This window comes from Python bivittatus, unplaced genomic scaffold (assembly GCF_059951505.1).
Source record: "Python bivittatus isolate LINGU-HERP-01145 unplaced genomic scaffold, Pbiv_v1 ctg000700_np1212, whole genome shotgun sequence".
NCBI lineage: Eukaryota > Metazoa > Chordata > Lepidosauria > Squamata > Pythonidae > Python > Python bivittatus.
In genome coordinates, this window is record NW_028277098.1 from 97,294,086 (window position 1) to 97,315,179 (window position 21,094).

Genomic DNA, 21,094 nt, shown 5'->3' on the forward strand with positions numbered 1-21,094 from the left:
TAAAGAAAATAGTAAGAAAAAAAGCCACGTCATGGAACTGTTAGGCCCCCACCATGATCCTTCTCTGGGGGGAAGCAGGCCATGCACATGAGCCCTGAGGACCGCTGCAGACCCCTCCTCTAAAAAGGCAGGGCAGTGGTCCTGTGCCCTACTGTAATCTTATCTGTACACTGGGGCTGGGACCGTCCAGGGAAGGGTTGTCTCTGATGTATTCTGTAAGAAAACGTTATGAACAAAATGTATCAAGTCCAGGATGTACCTGCTTCCTACCTTAATATATGCATTTACAATTCAAAATTTGTCTCATTTTTATGAAAGCTTTTACCAAAGTATTTTCTAACAGAATATACAATATATACAAGTAATACAGTCAATTCTTACATGTTTTGCCCCCTTTACTTCTAAGTGACTCATTGTCGAAGGGTCTTTTTTTTGCTTCTGAAATGTCTACTTAGCAGGAGAAGGAGCAGCTTCTGGATACGATGGCTTCTGGCTGCCCGTCTGTGGTTCTGGCTTAGAGTCTCTGTCACACTCCTTACTTTTGCTCCGCTCCTTGCAGTCCCTTCCTCTATCTTTGTCGCGGTCCCTCTCTCGATCCCTCTCTTTCTCTCTCTCCCGGCTGCGGGGCCTGTCCCTGTCCCTGAATCTGTCGTAGTCGCGGTCTCTGCTTCTTGATCGGTTCCGTCTTCGATAAGAATCCCCTTCTCTGGTCCTGGTTCTCTCCCGGTTCCTTTCCCAGTCTTTGACCCGGTCTGAATCCCTTTCCCTGTCTTTATTGTAGTTTCTATCTCTATTTTTATCCCAATCTTTCTCTTTGTGCCTCTCCCAATCCCGTTCCCTACCCCTAGTCCAGTTTCTGCCACGATCCCTTTCCCAAGCCCAGTTGTGTTCCCGATCCCTCCGTCTATCATCATTTCCTCTGTTTGATCTATTATCTGATTTCTCAGGTTGCTCTAAGGCTTTTTCCTTATTACCTCCCTCAAATCTTTCCCTCTGCCTCCCTTCAAAAGCCTGGCCTCTGTAGTCATTACTTCGACTATCTCGAAAATCAGATGCTGGCCACTGTGCTTCTGATGCAGAACCCTGCCCTGAAATATTAGGATGAGAAGAAGATGGTCCAGATTCATCCCATATCTCTTTCCTGTGCTGTGGAGGATGGCTTGGAAGATCCAAAAGTGGTCTGGGGGGTGGTTTCATACCTTGTTGAGACTGTCCTGGAAAATTAAGTCTATTAGGAGTAGAATCATTTTGTTCTGAAAATGGGGCAGGTGCCGGTCCCCTTGGTCCTCCAAATTGATGTGGTGCTGGACCCCTCTGGTTTGGAAATCTGGGTGGTGGACTTCCTCTCCTGTCTTCAAATGGTGAGGGCAGAAGTCCCCTTGGTCCTGGCATGTGACCTGGTGCAGGTCCTCTTTGTCCTTCAAACTGATTTGGAGGAGGACCTCTTGAACCTCCAAAATGATTAGGTGGTGGACCTCTTGGTCCTCCAAACTGAGTTGATGGGCCCCCTCTTTGATTTTTAAATTGATTTGGTGGAGGCCGCCTTTGGCCCCCAAAAGGAAATTGAGATGGTCCTCTATTTCCTACAAACTGTGGAGGCTCAGATCCTTCAAACTGTCCAGGAGGACCACTCATCTCACGATACTGAGAATCTGAAAATTCTCTCTGTTCCACATGAGATTCTCTATGATCTTCAAATTGAGAGGGTGCCTTTTCTCTTGGCCCACCAGGAAATGAGGGTGAAGGGCCCCTATTTTCAACAAAAAGAGGTGGACCATGTGCAGAAAATAATGAAGGAATAGGTGCTCTTGGAGTTGGAAACCTGTTTGGTGGTGGACCCCTTGGTCCATCATTGTTTGGTGGAACATTATGCCCTTCATTAAACTGTTGTGGTAGACCCCTTTGTCCATGGAAATCAGAAGCACTACACATTACTGGAGGGCCACCTTTTTGTCCAGCTGAAGAAAATGGAGGACCACCTCTTACTTCCTCGCTTTGAATTGTGGAAGATTCCATCTGTTCATAAAAGTGGCAAGACTGAGGATTTATTTCACCTTCATAATTCAACTGACCTCTTTCTGCTTCAAAGTGACCAGGAACCTTCTCCTGAGATGGAAACGTTGTACTTGAAAAAGAATCTCTTACGACTCCTGGAACATTACTGTCCTGAGAGGCATTTGACCAAGTTACAGTCTGAGCATTATTAGAGCCTGAGAAAATGGGGAGAAAACATGGATTGGGAGGTGTGGGTAGCAGTACTTTACGAATAGGTGCACTTGTAGGCGATTCAATAGAAGCTGGTTTATTTATAATGTCCTGGTGAATTTGTGGAACATTTTCAAAACTGATAGGCACATTTTGCTCAGAGACAGCAGAACCCGTTTCACTTGCAATCCATGCTTCATTATGACATTTATCCTCTTTGTCAAATGAAGCTTGCAGTGGACCTGAATAGCTGGATGGAGGAATCTGTCCAGCAGAGGATTCTCCCTGTATCACATGTTGCTTTATATTAAAGTCAACACTTTCATTACACTCAGTTAGAATTCTTCTAGCTTGTCGGGGATCTCTGCTTTGTCTAGGATCATTTCCTTGGTTGAACACTTGAGACTGAATGGAGGAAGTAGGCATTTCAGATTTTTCAGAGATTTGTTTTTCATGTTGGAATAACTCAGTTTTTGCTATGGATGATTTTGGAGGTGGTGACATTAAAGCATCAGATACTGAAAAATGAGCCATTGATACACCAACAGCTGCCCTTTGCTGTCTGAGTGCTTCTTCTTGTTCTTCAAGTTGTCTTTTCTGTTCTTCTATTTGCTTATTTAGTTCTTCTAGCATTTTCTGTTGCTCTACCAAGGATGGTGCAGCAGCTGTATCAGGCACAAATGGGGCAGATGTGGTTATAGAGTTGTTCTTAGAGTCTAAATACATTTTGTTAGGTAAATCGTCCACAGCAACTTTTGCTTCTTCTAAGATAGTTTCATCTTCTGGATCATAGGCTTCATCTTCTTGTTCTGAAGTTTCACAGCATTTCTCAAGTCTGCTTTCACCGGCCTGCATTTCAAAAGCTCTCTCTGGAGCATATTCTTCCTCAGGATCATAAGGTCTATCATCTTCCTCCTCTTCAATAGCTTTATCTTTTGACATCTGTCCAAACTGTTGCACAATGGGGTCTATTAAAGGTGCAGCAGGTAGTCCTTCATCAGTAACAACTTGTACTTCAGGCTTCGAAGTATGAGTACCTTCAGGTTCCTTGGGAACAGGGTCAAAACTCTTCTTTTTCCCAAAAAGGGTTTGCAAAATGTGATCAAGCGGTGTGGATGATTTTGAGGTTGAGGGACCAGTAGAAGACCCAGTAGTGGTAGTGCCTGACGCTGAAACATTAGATGGTGCCACAGTGTTTGAGTTTCCTGCTTTAACTGATGACCATATTTTTGATACAGAAGGTGCTACTGTTGAAGATGGCTCTGAGGGTGGATTTGGAGGTGGAGGTGGAGGAGAACCAGGAGGTGTTGTACTGGCTGTTGTTTCTCCAGAATACAGTGCAAATTTTGCAGATTTCTTTTCTTGCTGTGGAAGTGTGCCGCCCTTAGGATATCCTGATACTTCCATTTCTTCCTGTATCTGGACTCGGCTTCTCTTCTCGTCAGCCTTTTCTGATTCCAGTACAGCTGCAGGACGCTTAGTTTTCTGACAAATCACTAATCCAAGAATTAAATTTGGACGGGTTGATTCAAGACCTAAGGGGAAAAGAAGAAACAAGAAGTTTAGAATTCAAAGAACCATTTTTTAAAAAATAATTTAATGTTTTAACATTAGGGAGAGTTACTAACCCTGGCAAGTACTTTGTTAACTATAAATTAGTTATATTTGTTATTTTATTTATTCTAAGATATAGTCAAAAAGTTTATTACTAAAATAATGAATTAAGAAATATGAATTTTGATATGATTAAAAAGTTGTAAATATTTAATTTAAATGAAAAGGTTAACTAATATCATTCAGGAAAGAAGCTTATGCCATGTATCATTTTAACATATTTACAAACACACTATGGTTATGATGCATTACCTCCATGTGTTGCTGAGAATATTACCTACATTTGTGTAGTAGAATTGTTAAGTGTTACTTTTACATATTCAGTTATAGAATGATACCCAGAAGATGGTTTGTAGTTTAAATGTACCAAAAATATTCTGAGCATAAAATATTGAAATTCATAGTAACATAGAAAAAACAAAACAATTCGCCACGTTTGTAATCCACAAGTGTTGGGGCTCAGTTTTAAACATGCTATCGGTATTATAACAATATGGTATGTTTTACATTTGAGGTTATTTGATTTGGGTTTCCAAATTCAGTAATTGTTTATGGGTGAACATATTCCTTGACCCACGGTAGTTGATCCAATCTATCAAACTGAAACAGACCTGTCAGTATATAGGTATTGTATGTATGTATTTTTCATCATGGATCATGTCATTTGCAAAAAAGAAATTTGCAGTATAGGTGTCAGGTTCAGCCCAAGAAACTCAGCGGGCCAATTCAGGAACAGTTCAGTTATTTCATTAGCTTAGACCTACTAGACAGAATCTTGCCAGACTAACTCTAACCCCCAACAACAGCAACTAAACACTGAATTCCTTAAGGTGGTGCCAGTCTCATTCTCTTAGTTTTCACACGCTCAGGCTGTGGGCTGAGGAGATGCTTGAGATTCCTCTCCCCCTCCCTATGACCTTGGACCTCCTCACTCAAGTCTTCCATCACATCAGGTCAATGACATTTACCGTCAGTTATATATACAATGGTCCTTAAAAGTTTGTGAACCCTTTGGAATTTTCCATATTTCTGCATAAATATGAGCTAAAACGTAATCTGTCCTCCACACGAGTCCTAAAACTCGATAAAGAGGACCCAGTTAAACAAATGAATAAAAAACATTAGACTTGTTCATTAATTAATTGAGGAAAATGATCCAAAGCTACATATTTGTGTGTAGCAAAAGTATATGAACCTCTAGGATTATCACTTCATTTGAAAGGGAAATTTAGTCAGGTGTTTCAATCAATGGGATGATAATCAGGTATGAGTGTGAGAGGTCCTGCCTTATTTGAAGAACAGAATTCTGGGTATTCACTATCAATGATCTTCACAACACAGGTATGTGGAAGTGTGTCATCCCTCGAACCAAGGAAATTTCTCAGGATTTCCAAAAAACAGTTGTTGAGGTTCACCAATTTGGTAAGGTTACAAAACTGTTTCCAAAGAATTTGGAGTCCATCAGTCAACTGTTGGGCAGATTGTGTACAAATGGAGGCAATTCAACACCATTGTTAATCTCTCCAGAAGTGGTCAGCCGACCAAGATCACACCAAGAGCAAGGTGTGTAATACTCCAGGAGAAAAAGCCCATTGCATTGGTGAATGTCAGTGTTCATGAGACCACCATGGTGGCGTGCAAGGCAAGGTTGCAAGGAGAAAGCCACTACTCTCCAAAAAGAACATTGCTGCCTGTCTACAGTTTGGGAAAGACCATGTGGATAAACCAGAAGGCTATTGGAAGAATGTTCTGTGAATGGATAAGACCAAAACAGAACTTTTTGGCTTGAATAAGTGTTGTATTTGACAAAAGGCAAACACCGAATTCCAGCATAAGAACCTTATCTCATTTGTGAAACATGGTGGCAGCAGTATCATGGTTTGGGCCTGCTTTGCTGCCTCTGGACCAGGACAGCTTGCCATCACTGATGGAATTATGAATTCTGAATTCTACCAGCAAATTCTACAGGAAAATGTCAGAGTTTCTGCCCATGAACTGAAACTCAAGAGCAAGTGGGCCATGCAGCAAGACTATGACCCAAAAGACACAAATTATAAGACCAAAGAATGGTTAAAAGCTGGAGAAAGCTAATGTTTAGGAATGGCCAAGTCGCAGTCCTGACCTTAATCCTAGAGAAATGTTATGGAAGGACCTGTACAGGCAGCTCATATGAGGAAGCCCATCAACATCCCTGAGTTGAAGTTGTTCTGTAAGGAGGAATGAGCTAAAATTCCTCCAAGCCAACGTGCAGGACTGATCAACAGTTATCAGAAATGTTTAGATGCAGTTACTGAAAGCCAAGTAAATATACTTTACTTTTGCCACACACAAATTTGTAGCTTTGGATCATTTTCCTCAATTAATCAATGAACAAGTTTAATGTTTTTGACTCATTTAATTGGGTTCTCTTTATCTAGTTTTAGGATTTGTGTGGAGGACAGATCAGGTTTTAGGTCGTATTTATGCAGAAATATGGAAAATTCAAAAGGGTTCACAAATTTTTAAGCATCACTGTACGCAGATTTTGCACTAAAACAGAAGATCTCAGAATTTAAATATTAGAAGCTAACAGAAAAAAATAGTGTATCTTGGTAGTTTCCAAATAATTAACTAATTATCAGTTACATCTCACAGAAAAACATTTCATCCAAAAAGTCATATTCTTTGTAGAGCATTGCAAAGATTTTATGGAAAGAAGTGTATTACAGTAGAATTCTTCAGTTGCTTGAAAGAAAAAAACAGACCAGTTATGAATAAAACTGATGGTTCAGAAGGTCAATAATTTTAAGTATATTATTATGTATTTCAATGATTCAACAAGTTTATATTTTTACAGTCAATCCACAAAAAGTGAATGCTACATGTATGTGCATCCCTTTGGAAACCTCTATGACTATTTTGTAAGGCCATGCTGAATTTCACATAAGGGTCAGAATTTGTGATTGGACTGTGTTTCTTTTTCTCAAATGTAATTTTCCTGTCAACTGACTGAAGTATTCAGCAAAAGAATAGAGTATGTAAAAGGAATGCTTCAATCAATAAAGAAACAATTATACTTTGCATTCTAGTAGTCCATAGTGGCATACACAAATATTCTTAATTTTACCATAACAAAGATCAGGATCAAAATAATTGATAGCCCATTCTCTAACCGCCTTTAATTCTGAATGTAACTTCGTCTATTTGTACCCCTATGTACTGGGCCTACTATTCTGAAGTTATTCAACAAAATATTGCAGGGTGTTAAGCTTAAATTACTAGTTTAGTATGTTTTATTGACCACTCCCATTCATCCCAAACTACTTGTTAGGTAATATTTGCATACAGCTGAGGAGAATTTTCAAAAATGTGTTTTATTATACGTAAAGTCATTCGGGAATGGAAGAAATATTTGGGTGTTTTTAAAGGAAAATAGTATACACTTACAGACAATATATGAGGAAATGGAAATTTGTTGCTTAACAGAATTCGCTATTTCCTAATTTTCTAGGCAGCATGACAAATTAGAGGTTTTCATAATGAAAACTGAAACTATTAAAAGGTTGTAAGTCTTCTTTATCCTAAAAAGGAATCAATTTCTGATGCCCATGGCAAGAAATTAGATTATACTGTATTTCATGTTCAGGTGAGAATACACAGAAACTATACTTTTGACTTCTATATTATCACTTCTGCAAGCTTTCCAAGAGATGATCCTCATTTGTTACTGGTCAAATAGAAACTCCTGTAAGACTCCTTCAATGCCTCTCCTTTCACCTCTGCCCCTTCCTCAACACCAATCTTATCCTTTATTCCTAGCTGGCATTCACACCGTTAACCTTGGTTTACATCATCCCCCAAGATGGTTGCCCTCATACTGTCAAACAAGTCTCAGCTGGAATACAAGCAATATATTCCATGTTTTTGAGGGAATTATTAGAATGAAAAGCCTGAGCTATAGAAAAGCTTTCATCGGCATGAAATACTACTCCATTGTATCATGTTGATACAGGTCAGAACTTCAGACACTGCTAATGCCAACTGTGTCAGCTGAAAGAGTTTTCCTTCTTAGACTAGCCCTAAGCTTTACTGCTGGGAAATTGTTAGTTTTGAAAAGTGTATTGGTGTGGGCTTTGTAGGAATCTGATAATTCATTGGTGGATATGAAAGCATAGTAAGTTCCTGGACAATAGTAAATACTGCTATTATTTGAAAGCAATGACAGTCTGTGGTAGAGCAAGTACAATACCGTTGATCATTCTAATGTAAATGCTAAAAGTGCTGGAATGATTTTAGTAAGCAGAAGTCTTGCAAGAACACCCTTTGGAGCAGTGGTGGCAGGTGGACAAGTCTACACAACTCTAATCCACATAGGTTATTTTACCTCCCCTGCACTGGTGATAGTTAGGGGCAGGGTGTGGGAAGAGGAAGTAAATAAGCAGAAATAACCAGAAAAATGTATGAGTGCTTCTCAGCTCTCTTGCTGTTAGAAGGGCTCAATTTTATGGATCACAGACATGGGAGAAATGATGAATGGAGCTGTGATCATTTACACAGGAAAAGAAGATGCCTCGCTGCAGGATTCCTAAGGCTATTCTGATCCATTTTTCCAATTTCTAATTTTATTATAGATTTGGTAGAGAAATAAAACAAATAATGACTCACTGAAACTTCTCAACAAAATGGATTAAATAATTGCAATGTTATATTCCCAAGATTTTGTAATATTAAAATATATCAATCTCATTATAAATGAGAATTTCTTTTTCGTTCTCGATTTTAAGATCTGTTCAAGTAAATTCTTATAGAAAGAGAGTGTGCATGTGGCAGAAGTGCCTAGACATCCAAGAACAGGTGAGAAAGTAATACAATGTATCTATTTTGTCCATAAAGTCTTTTTTTCTTTTATCTAGAGCTATATACACTTACCTGGGAGAAAATACCATTGAACACAATAGGCCTACTTAAAATTACATGTTTAACATTTTGTAGTTTCCATCTTGAATGTATTGGAGCAAGAGGTAATTATTACTTTTGAAATACTGAGTTTTGATACTGGCTTTTTAAAAAAATGATACTCCGGAATTCAGGTAAAACAACAGTCTGAACTCTAAATGGAAACGATTGATGTAGAACAAATATTCCTTAACTGTACTTGTAAAATAATCCTACTACATGTTGCTATCCATGTACAACTGATGCTTTATTTCAAGAACTATTTAAAAATGTATGATTTATCTTACAAAACATTGAATTGAAAGAGACGATTACCACTTTGTATAAAATACTTTTATTGAGATTATATAATGAAAGCAATATTTCAGCTTTTGGGCTGGGGAACATTTATGATTTTACATCTCTTTCTGTACATTCATCCATACTACAAAGAACTAAGACAATTCCTTGTATGAAAATACTCTAATCTTAATCAAAATTATTAGTACACAAATTCTGTTCAGTGTTTCCTTTTAAGAAAGTGTGCATTGAGAACTGCACGGTCCTTGGCTGAATTATAATCCCCATCCTTAATCCTTAAGTAAAATGGCAGCTACAGTTTGTGATGTTGTGATGCTGAATACTCTTGCATAGGAGTTGAGAACTTATTTTAAACAGTACCATCATTCCCTCCTCAAAAGTACACTGAAAGATGTATTGGTTGAACAATCCATAAAGGATATTCTAGGATGGGAATATTGGATATTCTAGGATGGGAAAGTGACCAATCAGCATTTAAAAAAAAAACTGTATAGAGAACAAAGTGCCTTTGTATGTGCTTAAACTGTAACGTTTAACCATATAAGGCAGTGTTGTGCAAACTTGGCCACTTTAAGATGAGTGGACTTCAACTCCCAGAATTCCCCAGCCAGCCATGCTGGCTGGGGAATTCTGGGAGTTGAAGTCCACTCATCTTAAAGTGGCCAAGTTTGCACAACACTGATATAAGGGATCAGCATACAATAAACCCCTGAGAAACGGACAGGCTTGCACTTATGCACGTGAGTAAGTGTTGTAGCCATCCCAAGGCTGGGATATGCTTCTGTGGAACAGATCCAACGATTGTTGCTGAGTAAAATTCTTTCTTTATCTGTTGGATTCTTCTACTCGTTGGGCATGGAATCATTATTCCACAGCACTTCCAAGTTGATATGCCCAGGACTGTACTGTAAAGATGCTTCAACTTCTCATGTATGTTTTCAGAAGCAAGGATAGTTATGATCTAGAGATGATTCCAGACCTGCCTTTTCTGCTTTTCAAGTTGCCAGAGTCCCATTAGGAGAATGCATCACAGCAGGTTTTTTTCCCTAGTATTTATTGAAAAATTTATAACAAGGCAATCTTTTGCACAGACTGTATTTTCAGATCAGATTGTTTTGCCCACCAAATTATTTATTCGATTAAAATGGCTCTTAGGGAATTGGCTTCCCAAGGATGCATGCATTCTTCAGAAGGATATCAGGAGTTCATCAAAATGTTGATAATTTGTCCATGAACATGGACAATGTTCATGGACAAATTATCAACATTGCAACATATTCCATGTTCAGGAACATTGCAAGAAATTGCAACACACCCCATGTTCAAGAACATAGAGTGTGTTGCAATTTTTTATTCTCAGTTCTTGCCAGTCTCAAGATTTGCTCAGTAGGTTTACCTGGACCAGGCAGCAGAATTGTTTTAATACTGAAAGCCACAATTGGAGCACTCCCTGCCAGTGATTCATGGAACCAATATGTCTCTCTCCCTCTCTTTCATTTATTCAGCATCTGCTGGAAGAATAAAAGAATCTCCTTCCAAAATTATAAACTGATTATTGGTAGAAAGATGATGAATTTATGCTAAAAGTTCACATGTGATTTTCAGGTTGGCCAATTCAGCCCTAGACTATGATTAAATAGAGATTTTTAGTGATAGGAAAGACTGCAGGAAGGGGTCCAAAGTCAAGATCCAAAGTAAGAATTGTTGATTTTGGTAAAATGAGAACACTTCTTGTTTTCTTTAGTTCTCATTTTCTTGCATATCTCAATCCAGAGAATTTCTGGAGCAACCCACTTTCTGTCCATCTACTGTAGCAAATTTTTAGCTATTTTGCTTTACATGTGTACCATACAGACATTATCTCTTCAGAAAGGATAGAATATCTATATGATCTCTCAGAGATCAGGAATACAAAAATATAGACATTTAACTCTTAATTTCAGTAAGAACATAAGAATGTGCAACGATGATGGCGATGCACCATCAAGTCAGTGTTGACTGTTAGCGACCATGTAGATCAGTGTTGTCCAAACTTGGCCACTTTAAGATGAGTGGACTTCAACTCCCAAAATTCCCCAGCCAGCATGGCTGGCTGGGGAATTCTGGGAGTTAAAGTCCACTCATCTTAAAGTGGCCAAGTTTGGACAACACTGATGTAGATAGATTTTCTCGAGGATAATAACATGCAATACTGTACTTGTTCAATTAAAGTCTTATTAGACCAAAAAACCTGCCTTCAAAGCTATGAAATGACATTTTTATTGAATATTCTATCCATGCGTCAAAAGCTTGATTGAGGTGATGTCACTGTACAAATTAAGCACCTAGTATATGTCTCACTTGCGACTTTAAAACTTTGGGTCCTCCCACTCCTTTACTTCACTTGGAACCTTTGTACCCAAACCTAGATATCTTGTAAGATTCAGGATGTGAGAAATCAGGCATACTCGGAATATACTTGTTTATATAAAACACCATTCAACAACAGGCAAGCAGATCCTACCTTTCAACTTGAATTGCATTTTATAAACTTCTGTGAAGATACCATTCAGACCTGCTGCATGTCATGTTGTGTATTAATGTTAGAAAACTTGGCTAATATATCTACAACTGTTTTAAAGACCAAAAAAACCTTGTACTCTAGGGAAACAAATGGCTATAATATTTTTCTTATTACAAAGTAGGGGTGTGTGTGTGTGTGCATGCACACACACTTTGTAATAAGAAAAATTAGACAGTTATGTAGTTTTAACTGTTATGTTTGTACGCCACCCAGAGTCACATTTTTGTGAGATGGGCAGCTATGTAAATATGCTAAACAAATAAATAAATAATCAATCTATGATTACATACCTATAAACACGCACACGCACACGCACACGCACAAACATACACTTGAGATGAACTGTGGTAGAGTTAAAGTTTTTGCAATCACACCCTCCAATTTCCACTGAAGCATGTACAGTGTGTTATGCCTGGTGCAATACTTGTAGCTGTAACTTGGGAACTGAAGGTACATTGTGTTTCCTATCATTTATTGCTTACCTGGTCCCTCAAAAGGCAAAAGTTTGGATGGAATAGGATCCTTAGCACTGAGGGGGATCAAATAGAGGTCCTTGACATGTCTGTTGTTATTAGCTACAACTCCAAATCGGCATCGACTGCTAAAATAGGAGTAGAGAGAAATGTAGGCAGCTTCTTCCTCTTCTGTTGCTGGATGGAAACGGATTAAACACAATTCCTGGAATATAAAAATATAAAGAAAAATACTGATTCTTGAAACAAAGAGGAAATAAAACCAACACACACTAAGGCAGCACATTTTAGAAAGAATGAGTCCAGAATATTGGTGGCAATCTCAAAGGTTGTATAAACTTTTAAAAAATCATCTTAACTAACCTTTCTAAAAAGTACCCACCAATTTATTAAGCTCAAGGTCGTGTAAAATTAGCATTAATAATTCAAATTTTACTTCATTCTGATTTGAAACGCTTTTTTTTAAGTGAATATTCAGAGATGTATCTAAATAAAAGCCCTGTAACAAACCAGCAAAAATTCTTACTGTGTTGGTTAATCTTAAATCAGAGATAAAAAGCAGGTATAATCTATTGCTTACCTTTTAAAAATACAATCTATACAATACTTATTTACATAGAACTGTCTGGGGAGGAGCAAAGAAGACTCACCAATATAGTTTACTTTAGAAAATATGGCTGACTGCTGCACTGCACAACTCTTTTTAAAGTTCCTGCTACTCCAAAGGGTGTAGAATGGAACACATTAGCAATCACTTGTACCAGAGATTCAAACTGAACTTAATCTACCCTTAGGCAGCAGAAATACTTTGAAGATGTATTTGGCCTTAATCACTATTATGTCATCAGCAGCAGCAGCATCATTTCACATGAATTATTGCCAAACTAGATTTTTAATTGAGTACCTTTGATACAGAGGATTTAAGTTTGCCAATATAATCCCACACTGTCTTTGGTGAGATCCTCCCTCCGATATGAATTGTGTCCGGTAAATCCTAAAGAGAAAACATGAGAAGAAGCCATAATTAGAGGGAAAGTTTTCTGTTCATACTGTAACAGCTAGTATATAAAGAAGAGTCATATTCTTATCTTTCTATAATCAGGGCTATTATCCTCCCCTTCATATCTAATTATTTAGCACAAGGTTAGAGAACTTGAGGACTTCAACTTGCAATGCCCAACAGTCTCAGCAAGAGTAACTTGAAGTAACAGCTATTAGGTAACATCCAGAAGGCCAAAGGCTCTGACCTAGGACATTAATAGAAAAAACCCTGACATGTGTTTCCTCCCATAAGAGATTCAAAATGCATCATCTAACTAGATTCATGTGAACAGGCAGTTTTTATGTATACAACAATTATCTTGGCATGATACAAGAAAAACATATCTCGAAATCTTTAAGCTATGCTACAATATTGCTAGCTTACTTCATACAATGTTATTAAATTTGCTTTTAATTTTTTGCTAGATTAAAAAAGTACAGGATATCTATTGAACAGATAACTGGGGAAAAGGCCAGCAAGATGTAGTGATGTTAAACTAGTACCGGGGAGATTCAGGTTCAGGTCACGCTTCCACTATGAAAGCTCCCTGGTAACTTTGGGCCAGCCACTTTCTCTCAGCCCAACCCACCTCAGAGGGTTGTTGCTGTATGGAAAAGTAAGGGTATGGGGCATTATGTATGCCACCTTGAGCTCCTGACCATCTAACTACATTTGAACAGCTCTTTTATGTCCTCATCCAACTCTTATGCAAACCCCAAAGAGCACCATGCATCAACTGTGTGGTTTTATGCAAACGCCAGGGACATTTTCTTCAAATCACAAAGGATTAAAAAAACAAGTAATGATTAATCCAGTTACAGACATCCCATTTGATAACTGCATCTAAATAGGTTTTGTGTTTTCCTACCATATTTTGAGTTACTTCACATCACTGCTTCTTACCAACTACCCCATAAAGTAAACAGCAATCAACCTCAATATATCATCCCTCAACCTCACTACACAATTAGAAATGATGCAATACCTGCCATGTATTTTAATGCTGTATTATTAAATGGCACCCACCTTATGGAAATCTTCTCCCCCCGGAAGTGAGGTTAGCTCCATCCCTGTTAATGTTCCGGAAGTTCATCGAGACCTGGTTATGTTATCAGGCCTGGGGGTCCCAGGGGACCAGTGAGGTTTTGAGGTAGCTCCCTTACTGCGGTTAACATTCATCCTCTCTTGTGCCTTCTGTTTTTTTATATTTTTAATTATGATTGTTTTTATATATTTATTGTTTTTTAATTTAGTGACGTATGCCGCCCAGAGTCACTGCTTGAGAGACGGGCAGCCATATAGATTTTGATAAATAAATAAATTTTCCTTACTTTAAAGCCAACAAGATTCCTTTTACCATTCATTGGCACAGTTCATTTGTTGCCCTTCTATACAAAACTTCCATCACTCTAGTCTGCCCCATTTATAATGCAACATTCCAAGTTTTGCCGATAGAGGAATGTGGCTGTTAGCCTACCACAGAAGGAGTCAGGGAGGCATGGACTGCCCTAGTGCTGAAATAACAGAATTGGCTTTTTTGGCCTTTTTTTTTTTTTTTTTTTAAATCCCCTCTCACTCCTATGGGTGGTCTGTGTCTTCTTCAATCTCAGGTCCTCTACCAGAGGCTTGGGAGTTGGAGGGTTCTGCGCAGGATCCAAGCTGTTCCTAGCACTGCACTCTTCTGGACAGAGAGCTCGGAGGCTGTTCCTGGGATCTGTTGGAGCCCCTCTCCCAGCTTAGGAGTCACAGCCCTGAGTGCTCCTACCACCCCTGGGACCACCATATCTATATCTGCACGCTTCAAGAGACACAACTCAGTTCTCTGCGCCACGTTTTGCTTCTTAGTCATTTGCAGGGAATTACCTACATTAATTCCCTCTGCTCCTGCTGAAAGTTGTAGAACCACTAAATCATGTAGTGGTCTTCTTTTAACATGCTGAATGTTTAAGATTTATTTTTATTCTCATTAAGTTCTCCAGAAGGCCTCTGGATAGGTATCTCTTTCCCATTAGTCAATGTGAACAGAAGCGTGTCCTTACTGTTGCCAAATTCTACTGTTCAGCTACCCTAATTTCTAAAACAGTGTTGGGTTTACTTTTTTCTTCTCTGCATTTTATTTATCCATCCATCTTATTTATATAGCCGCCCATCTCATAAGATGTGACTCTGGGTGGCATACAACAAAAAACAGGACTGTAAAATAAGCAATATTTTAAAAAAACAGTCTACAATTAAAAACACCCATCAGTATCTACTATTAACAGATTAGCAGAGAGGACTTGATGTTTGTTACAGGCAATGCAGCCACCTCACTAATTCACTATGACCATTATGTGCTTTGTGCTTAGTTTTATCTTTTAGAATAACTGTTTAGGGTTTTTTGTTTGCTTGCTTTGTCATTTGCTCTAACTGAGAAAGGCATGTTTGGGAGGGTTGGGGGGAAATTTGACCGTAGAATAAAGATGTGTGTAGATATATAAGCCAGAAGCTAACTGGAAGATCAACTTCCTAGATTTATTTAGACCTTGGCAATCCTTAAGAATCAGAGGAAGGCCTGCTGCAGGTGTTGCAAATGGCAGATCGCCACCTGCGAGATCCACATTTGGCAGCATTTTCGGCATGGCTGCTCCCTCTCTGTAGTGCTTCACAATGTGCAGGAAGCAGCAACAATGATTCACTCAAAAGCCTCTGTTCAACCAGGCCTTCCGTGGGATAACGTTCAGCATCATTTTTCCCCTGCTCCTTTTACATGTTACGAATGTTTTTAATTATTGGAGTTTTATATTATTTTAGTATTATGACGTTTTAGAAATTCAATTTGTGCACCATGATACCCCGTTTTGGACCCAGAAAGCACTCTGCAAGTGGGTCAAAAAAGCAAATAAAGTGCTTCAGTCACGATGGACTGCAAAATATGGAGCTTACACCAATAACCAAATACTGGAAAGTGGACCTCCTTTTTCTGATTTGGCTGTGGGTACAAAGTTGTCTTGTTCTAAAAGAAACTTACCTGCACCTAAGTAGGAACATTTAAATTCCTTTGTAAATAGGTAGCTACAATTTGCTTCACTACTAAGTTTAATATCCAATCTGCACATCTATCTATTCCCACCTGGACCAAAATCATTCATGAGCTTTTTAAATAGTTGATTTCTTCAGCTCTCAGCTGAAGAAGCTGCTACATAATATTCTTGTTCCTTAAAATTAATAAGAAAAACAGTTTCCAATAGTATTCACACAAAAAGTAGCAAGCGTTTCAAAACCCTACCTCACTGAGATAATCAAAGGACCCAGAGACTGGATAAGCTTTGGTGACAAACTTGGCCACACTCTGCATGTTGATAAAACCTTTCCAAATGGTATTCAGACGAGAAAGAAACAAGGACGTATCTCCTTCTGGGGGGGACCAGATCTCTGACATACTGCAAAACCAAAAAAAAAAAGTCTCAAAAGGTTTCCCCATAATGATCTTCTCCATCCCAAACATTTAAAAATTTTTTAATGTGATGCAGCCAATGCTACCAGTGGTTATATATTTTTAAGCTAACTCAATCAATGCATCAGAATTCAGCTGCAATTCGGCTACTCAACACTGAACCCAAACTTTTCACAATTTACTGGTTCACATGTATTCTATTATTCCTGAGAGCCAAGTAAGAAAATAGATTGCTTTTCCACCAAAGAAAGGATATGACAGGAGATGGATGCCATGAACTTTTGGGCTGGGGAACATTTACGATTTGCTTGCTCCACAGTCCCTTAATTATACACATATACATATATATGCGTACATACATGTGCGCGCACGCGCGCACACATTTTGTTCTAGGCTATGATCCCCTAATCGCAGGACATAGCGTACCTGACATTTAAAGATGATGGACCTCCCAAGTATCTTGGGTCTGATGAAGACGGTTTTGTTAAAATTGACTTTGGAACTGACAAAACAGGTCTTAATATTTCTGGCTTGCTCTCCACTACAGAAACTTTGTCAGGAGTGGGAGTGGGATGCAATGGAGAAATCCCAGCAGAAACAGAAGCTGCTGAAGTGCTCACGGCTGTTCGGGGGTCTTTGCCAGAGACAGTCACTGTCGTGATGACCCCGGCAGTGTAAGATGTGGGATAGGCCGAGGTCTCAGTGGATAGAGAAGGTTCTGAGTTGTTTTGCGCTTGTGATAAAGGAATGTAAGTTCTTTCCAAGCCTGGCTGAGAAACTATGTCAGGCACAGGTTCAGCGATGGGCTCTGGGGCATTCTCCAGATCTTCCTCTTTTACGACCTCTGTGTCATCTGCTGGTGCTGAGCTTTCAGGTTTCGACTTTGTTTCTGACTTTGTTTCTGTCTTCTTGGCAGCTGACAATTTGGGTTTTTTTGAAGCTGATTCTTCATCGGATGCAGAAATCTGACCTGTATTGTAGTCAAAATTAATACCCATCACTGCAACAAGGGTTGTGGCTATAGCATATGGCTTCATGAATAGGGGGCAGAGCGTGACCTTTGATGATACATGAAGCTACTCTTTGTAAAACTTCAGTGAATATAACATGACAACCTGATTATGAAATTCCCTCAAAGGTGGGGACAGAATAATTCCATCCATAATAACTTAATTGGGAAGAAAAATATTTTCATTATGCCTGGTTTTAGTGGGTACCATTCAAGACTGAAGATTTTAATTCTCCTTAGTGTTAATGCATTGTTTTAGTATTTTGTTTGTTTTCTTAGTATTTAGTTCTTTTAAGGCCAGGAGATGACATAGAAATGTCTGTATAAATAATAACTAATTCGTTTCATAGTTCTGCTGTGAAAAAAAGCAAGAGAGATGAATCTCAAGATAATTAAGACAAGAATAATTTTAATTGGGTTGTCTGAGGTACCATTTTGTTATTTCCTTTATTACATTTTTATGTATTGTATTGTATTTGTATTTTGTTTTTTATATTGTGAGCCACTGAGAGTATCGGTGCCAAAATCGAATTAAATAAATAAATAGAAAAGGATTTCTTTTATTTGAAAGTCTATCAACTCAACTTTTTTGAACTTGTCAGTTCAGATCCCTAATTGTTTCTGAGTTTGTATTCAGAGCAGCTGACTTCTACTGGGCAGTTTAGATTTCCATCACACGAGGATCCAAGCAACATTATTCACCTTATACCTACCTGTACAAATTTTGCAATTCAGATCAAAGAGATGGGCACGATGCTGACTTGTGGTGTCCTGCAACATACTGCTGAAAACATCCAAAACAGGAGCACTGCTCTTCTCAGGTGCTGCTCGATCGGACTCTTGCTGCTCCTAACGATGAATGTACAGAATGCAGAGAGTAACATGAGTTTTTCTTTGTTTTAATTCACCTCAGCCATGCAGACAAATAAAGTAATTCTTGGTGTAAGAACAGAACAATTTTAAAAAAGCAGCCCTTATCACTAAGAAGTAGAAAGGGCAATGGGCATCGACCTATAACTTGAGGATAACCCTCAGTCTTGTTGAGTCTTGCTGAATTCCTTTCTGGAGCCCTTGAACAGAAATATAAGGAACATTCTAGGTGGACTTAAAGTATAACCTTTTAGTGTCTTCTGATGAAGAATCATGCCCAAATCAGAAACGGCAGGCAATGGCTAATATCATTACAGAATTGCAACCCACGGTATGTCTTGTAGATCCCACTGCTGGACTGGACTGCCTCTTTTTCTGCTATCAAGATATATTACAATATTTGGAAGCATGGCATATTAAAATGCACAGCATTTTTCCTCTTCGTACTAAGAGCTGTCTTTTCAAAGAGTCTTCCCCAAACTGGTGGCCAAGTGATGGGCCAGATTTCCAGTTTCATAATTTCTTGCTGTCTGAGGTTATGAAACTGAAATCCATGAGAAACACAAGCTTGGGGAATGCTACCGGACATGTGATGCATAAAATCAGGTATCTCAAATAAAGTATACGTACATCAGAATCAGACACTGGTGGGGAATCTTCCATGTTAACATCTGGGATGGGGTCTTGTTTCACAGCCATTTTTTTATTTTCAAAGGTTTTACGTCTAGATGCCATTATCTATTTAAAAAAAAAGAATATTTGGTTAGTTTTTAACGTTCTACTTTTGGGACTACAACTCCCAACATTTCCAGTTGACATGGATGCTGTAGTCTCAATATAATCTACATCCTACCTATCTCCCGTGGTATCAGCCAGCCAGGGTGGGCACACTCTGGTTTCCTTCAATCAAGCAGGTCCATCTATTGGGCACCTCCCCTCCGGAATGAGGTATCCCCTGAGATTTGGGTGGCTTCCCCACCAATGGCATTCCAGAGGGCCTTAAAGACCTGGTTGTTCTCCCAGGCCTTGGGCTAGGCTAGTTGGAACACCTTGTACGCTGTTTGTATGTTGCTGTTGGCTGGATTTGCCATTTGTTCATACAACCTGGATTGTATATTGCTGTGTTTTTATTTTGTGAGCTGCCTGGAGTCAACTGGAGCCAGGCAGCGTGGAAGTCAAATAAAATAACTCTAACAATAATCACTGGAGAGCATTAGGTTGAGAATGACTGTACTAGACTGTAACCACTTATAAAATCCACTGTAATTACTACTTTGTTAAAAAAAAAAAACCTAATACATCCTTACTAATTGTATCCCTGAAGCACTGATAATTAGTAAGAAAAACTCATCAACAACTTTTACTTAATATGTGCAAAAGGAATGATTTCTTACCGATTTGGCTGGTTTTTCTTTCCACGATGATAGCTCTTTAGATACAAGTTCTTCAGGCTTCATTCTTACGAGCCTTGACAAAGGAATATCTTCTCGAAGAACGCGATGGAAAAGACCCTGGAGAGAAGATTGATTTTATTACATAGCTAATGAAAGAACGCAGACTTCTAAATTAATAATAATATCCAATTTAGCTAGTCCTAATTGTAGATCTAAAGAATGCTCATTCTTTTGAATGTGGTTGCTAAAAAAAATAGTACTGAGCAATTTGATGACATTGTATATGGTGAATTTCATCCATTACCTTTGTGTTTTTATGAAAAATCTTACATTTATCTCTATGTGCATTAAAAAGGAATGTTAAATCTTACATTTCAACATAAAATACAAATAACTCAATTAAGGGAGGGTACATTTGATAGCAGTCCCTGCTGTAGACTATTTTCCCTAATAATTACTATTCACCCTTTAAAATGATCCAAGCTGATGTTCATTACTACATCCTGAAGCTAAAAATGTTTAAATATTAATAGTGCATTAGTGAGTACTTTTGTTTGTAATGAATGTACACTATTAAGTCACTTCATCAGATGACCAATTAGTGAAATGAGGGAAACCAATTTCTATTTATACTATATATCTATCAAGTGTTTCTTAGTCATTTTTTCAAAATTGAACAATCTGAGACTTCTTAGTTTTAGCATATTCTATTTCCAGAGCAATATACAATAATTCATATTAATTACTAAGTTAGAGTTAAAGGCTGCCTGCAGGAAAATAAAAGCAGTCAAAATAATTGATGTTTCACTTCAATATAAACAAACCTGATTTTTGGGGTCCTTGAGATTGAACATAATACTGCGATATTTACTCTTATATCGATTATCTGTAGCCTGGAATAAATTGAACAACTCCTTTTCAATATTCAGTGCAATTTTCCCCACTTCACTTTCTGTCATGACCAGGTCATCACTGTCATTTACTCTGGAAAAAAAAAAAGACAGTACTAATAGCTTAATCTATGGGCTATGTAGTCTTCTACAATTAGTCTCATTAACACAACTCCAATAGAATTATCTGTAGTTCAGGGTTGAACTGTGGAATTCTTGCTGCTCTCTGAGCTTGGTTGTTTGCTTGCAAACGTTTCAATACCCAATTAGGTAACACCATTAGTGCAAGGGAATGTGCAGTTTGCTGTTTACTATATATACGCTTGCCCTACCAGTTTTGGTGGGGGTGTGGTTTCTTCCTTG

The 21,094-nt window shown here is 38.4% G+C and overlaps 1 protein-coding gene across 4 annotated transcripts in view; it reads right to left on the reverse strand.

The window, feature by feature from the left end:
• DIDO1 (death inducer-obliterator 1) overlaps nucleotides 1–21,094 on the reverse strand; it is a 68,182-nt gene continuing 47,088 nt past the window's right edge. For all 4 annotated transcript variants that reach the window (XM_088154342.1, XM_088154345.1, XM_088154344.1 and 1 more), the window contains 9 exons: nucleotides 20,666–20,825; nucleotides 19,842–19,958; nucleotides 19,078–19,185; nucleotides 18,291–18,426; nucleotides 16,995–17,538; nucleotides 16,401–16,554; nucleotides 12,995–13,084; nucleotides 12,100–12,295; nucleotides 1–3,740 (listed from right to left, as the gene is read on the reverse strand). In XM_088154342.1, coding sequence (XP_088010468.1) covers nucleotides 448–3,740; nucleotides 12,100–12,295; nucleotides 12,995–13,084; nucleotides 16,401–16,554; nucleotides 16,995–17,538; nucleotides 18,291–18,426; nucleotides 19,078–19,185; nucleotides 19,842–19,958; nucleotides 20,666–20,825 — 4,798 coding nt within the window. In that variant the 3' untranslated portion in view covers nucleotides 1–447. The remainder of the gene's footprint in view (nucleotides 3,741–12,099; nucleotides 12,296–12,994; nucleotides 13,085–16,400; nucleotides 16,555–16,994; nucleotides 17,539–18,290; nucleotides 18,427–19,077; nucleotides 19,186–19,841; nucleotides 19,959–20,665; nucleotides 20,826–21,094) is intronic.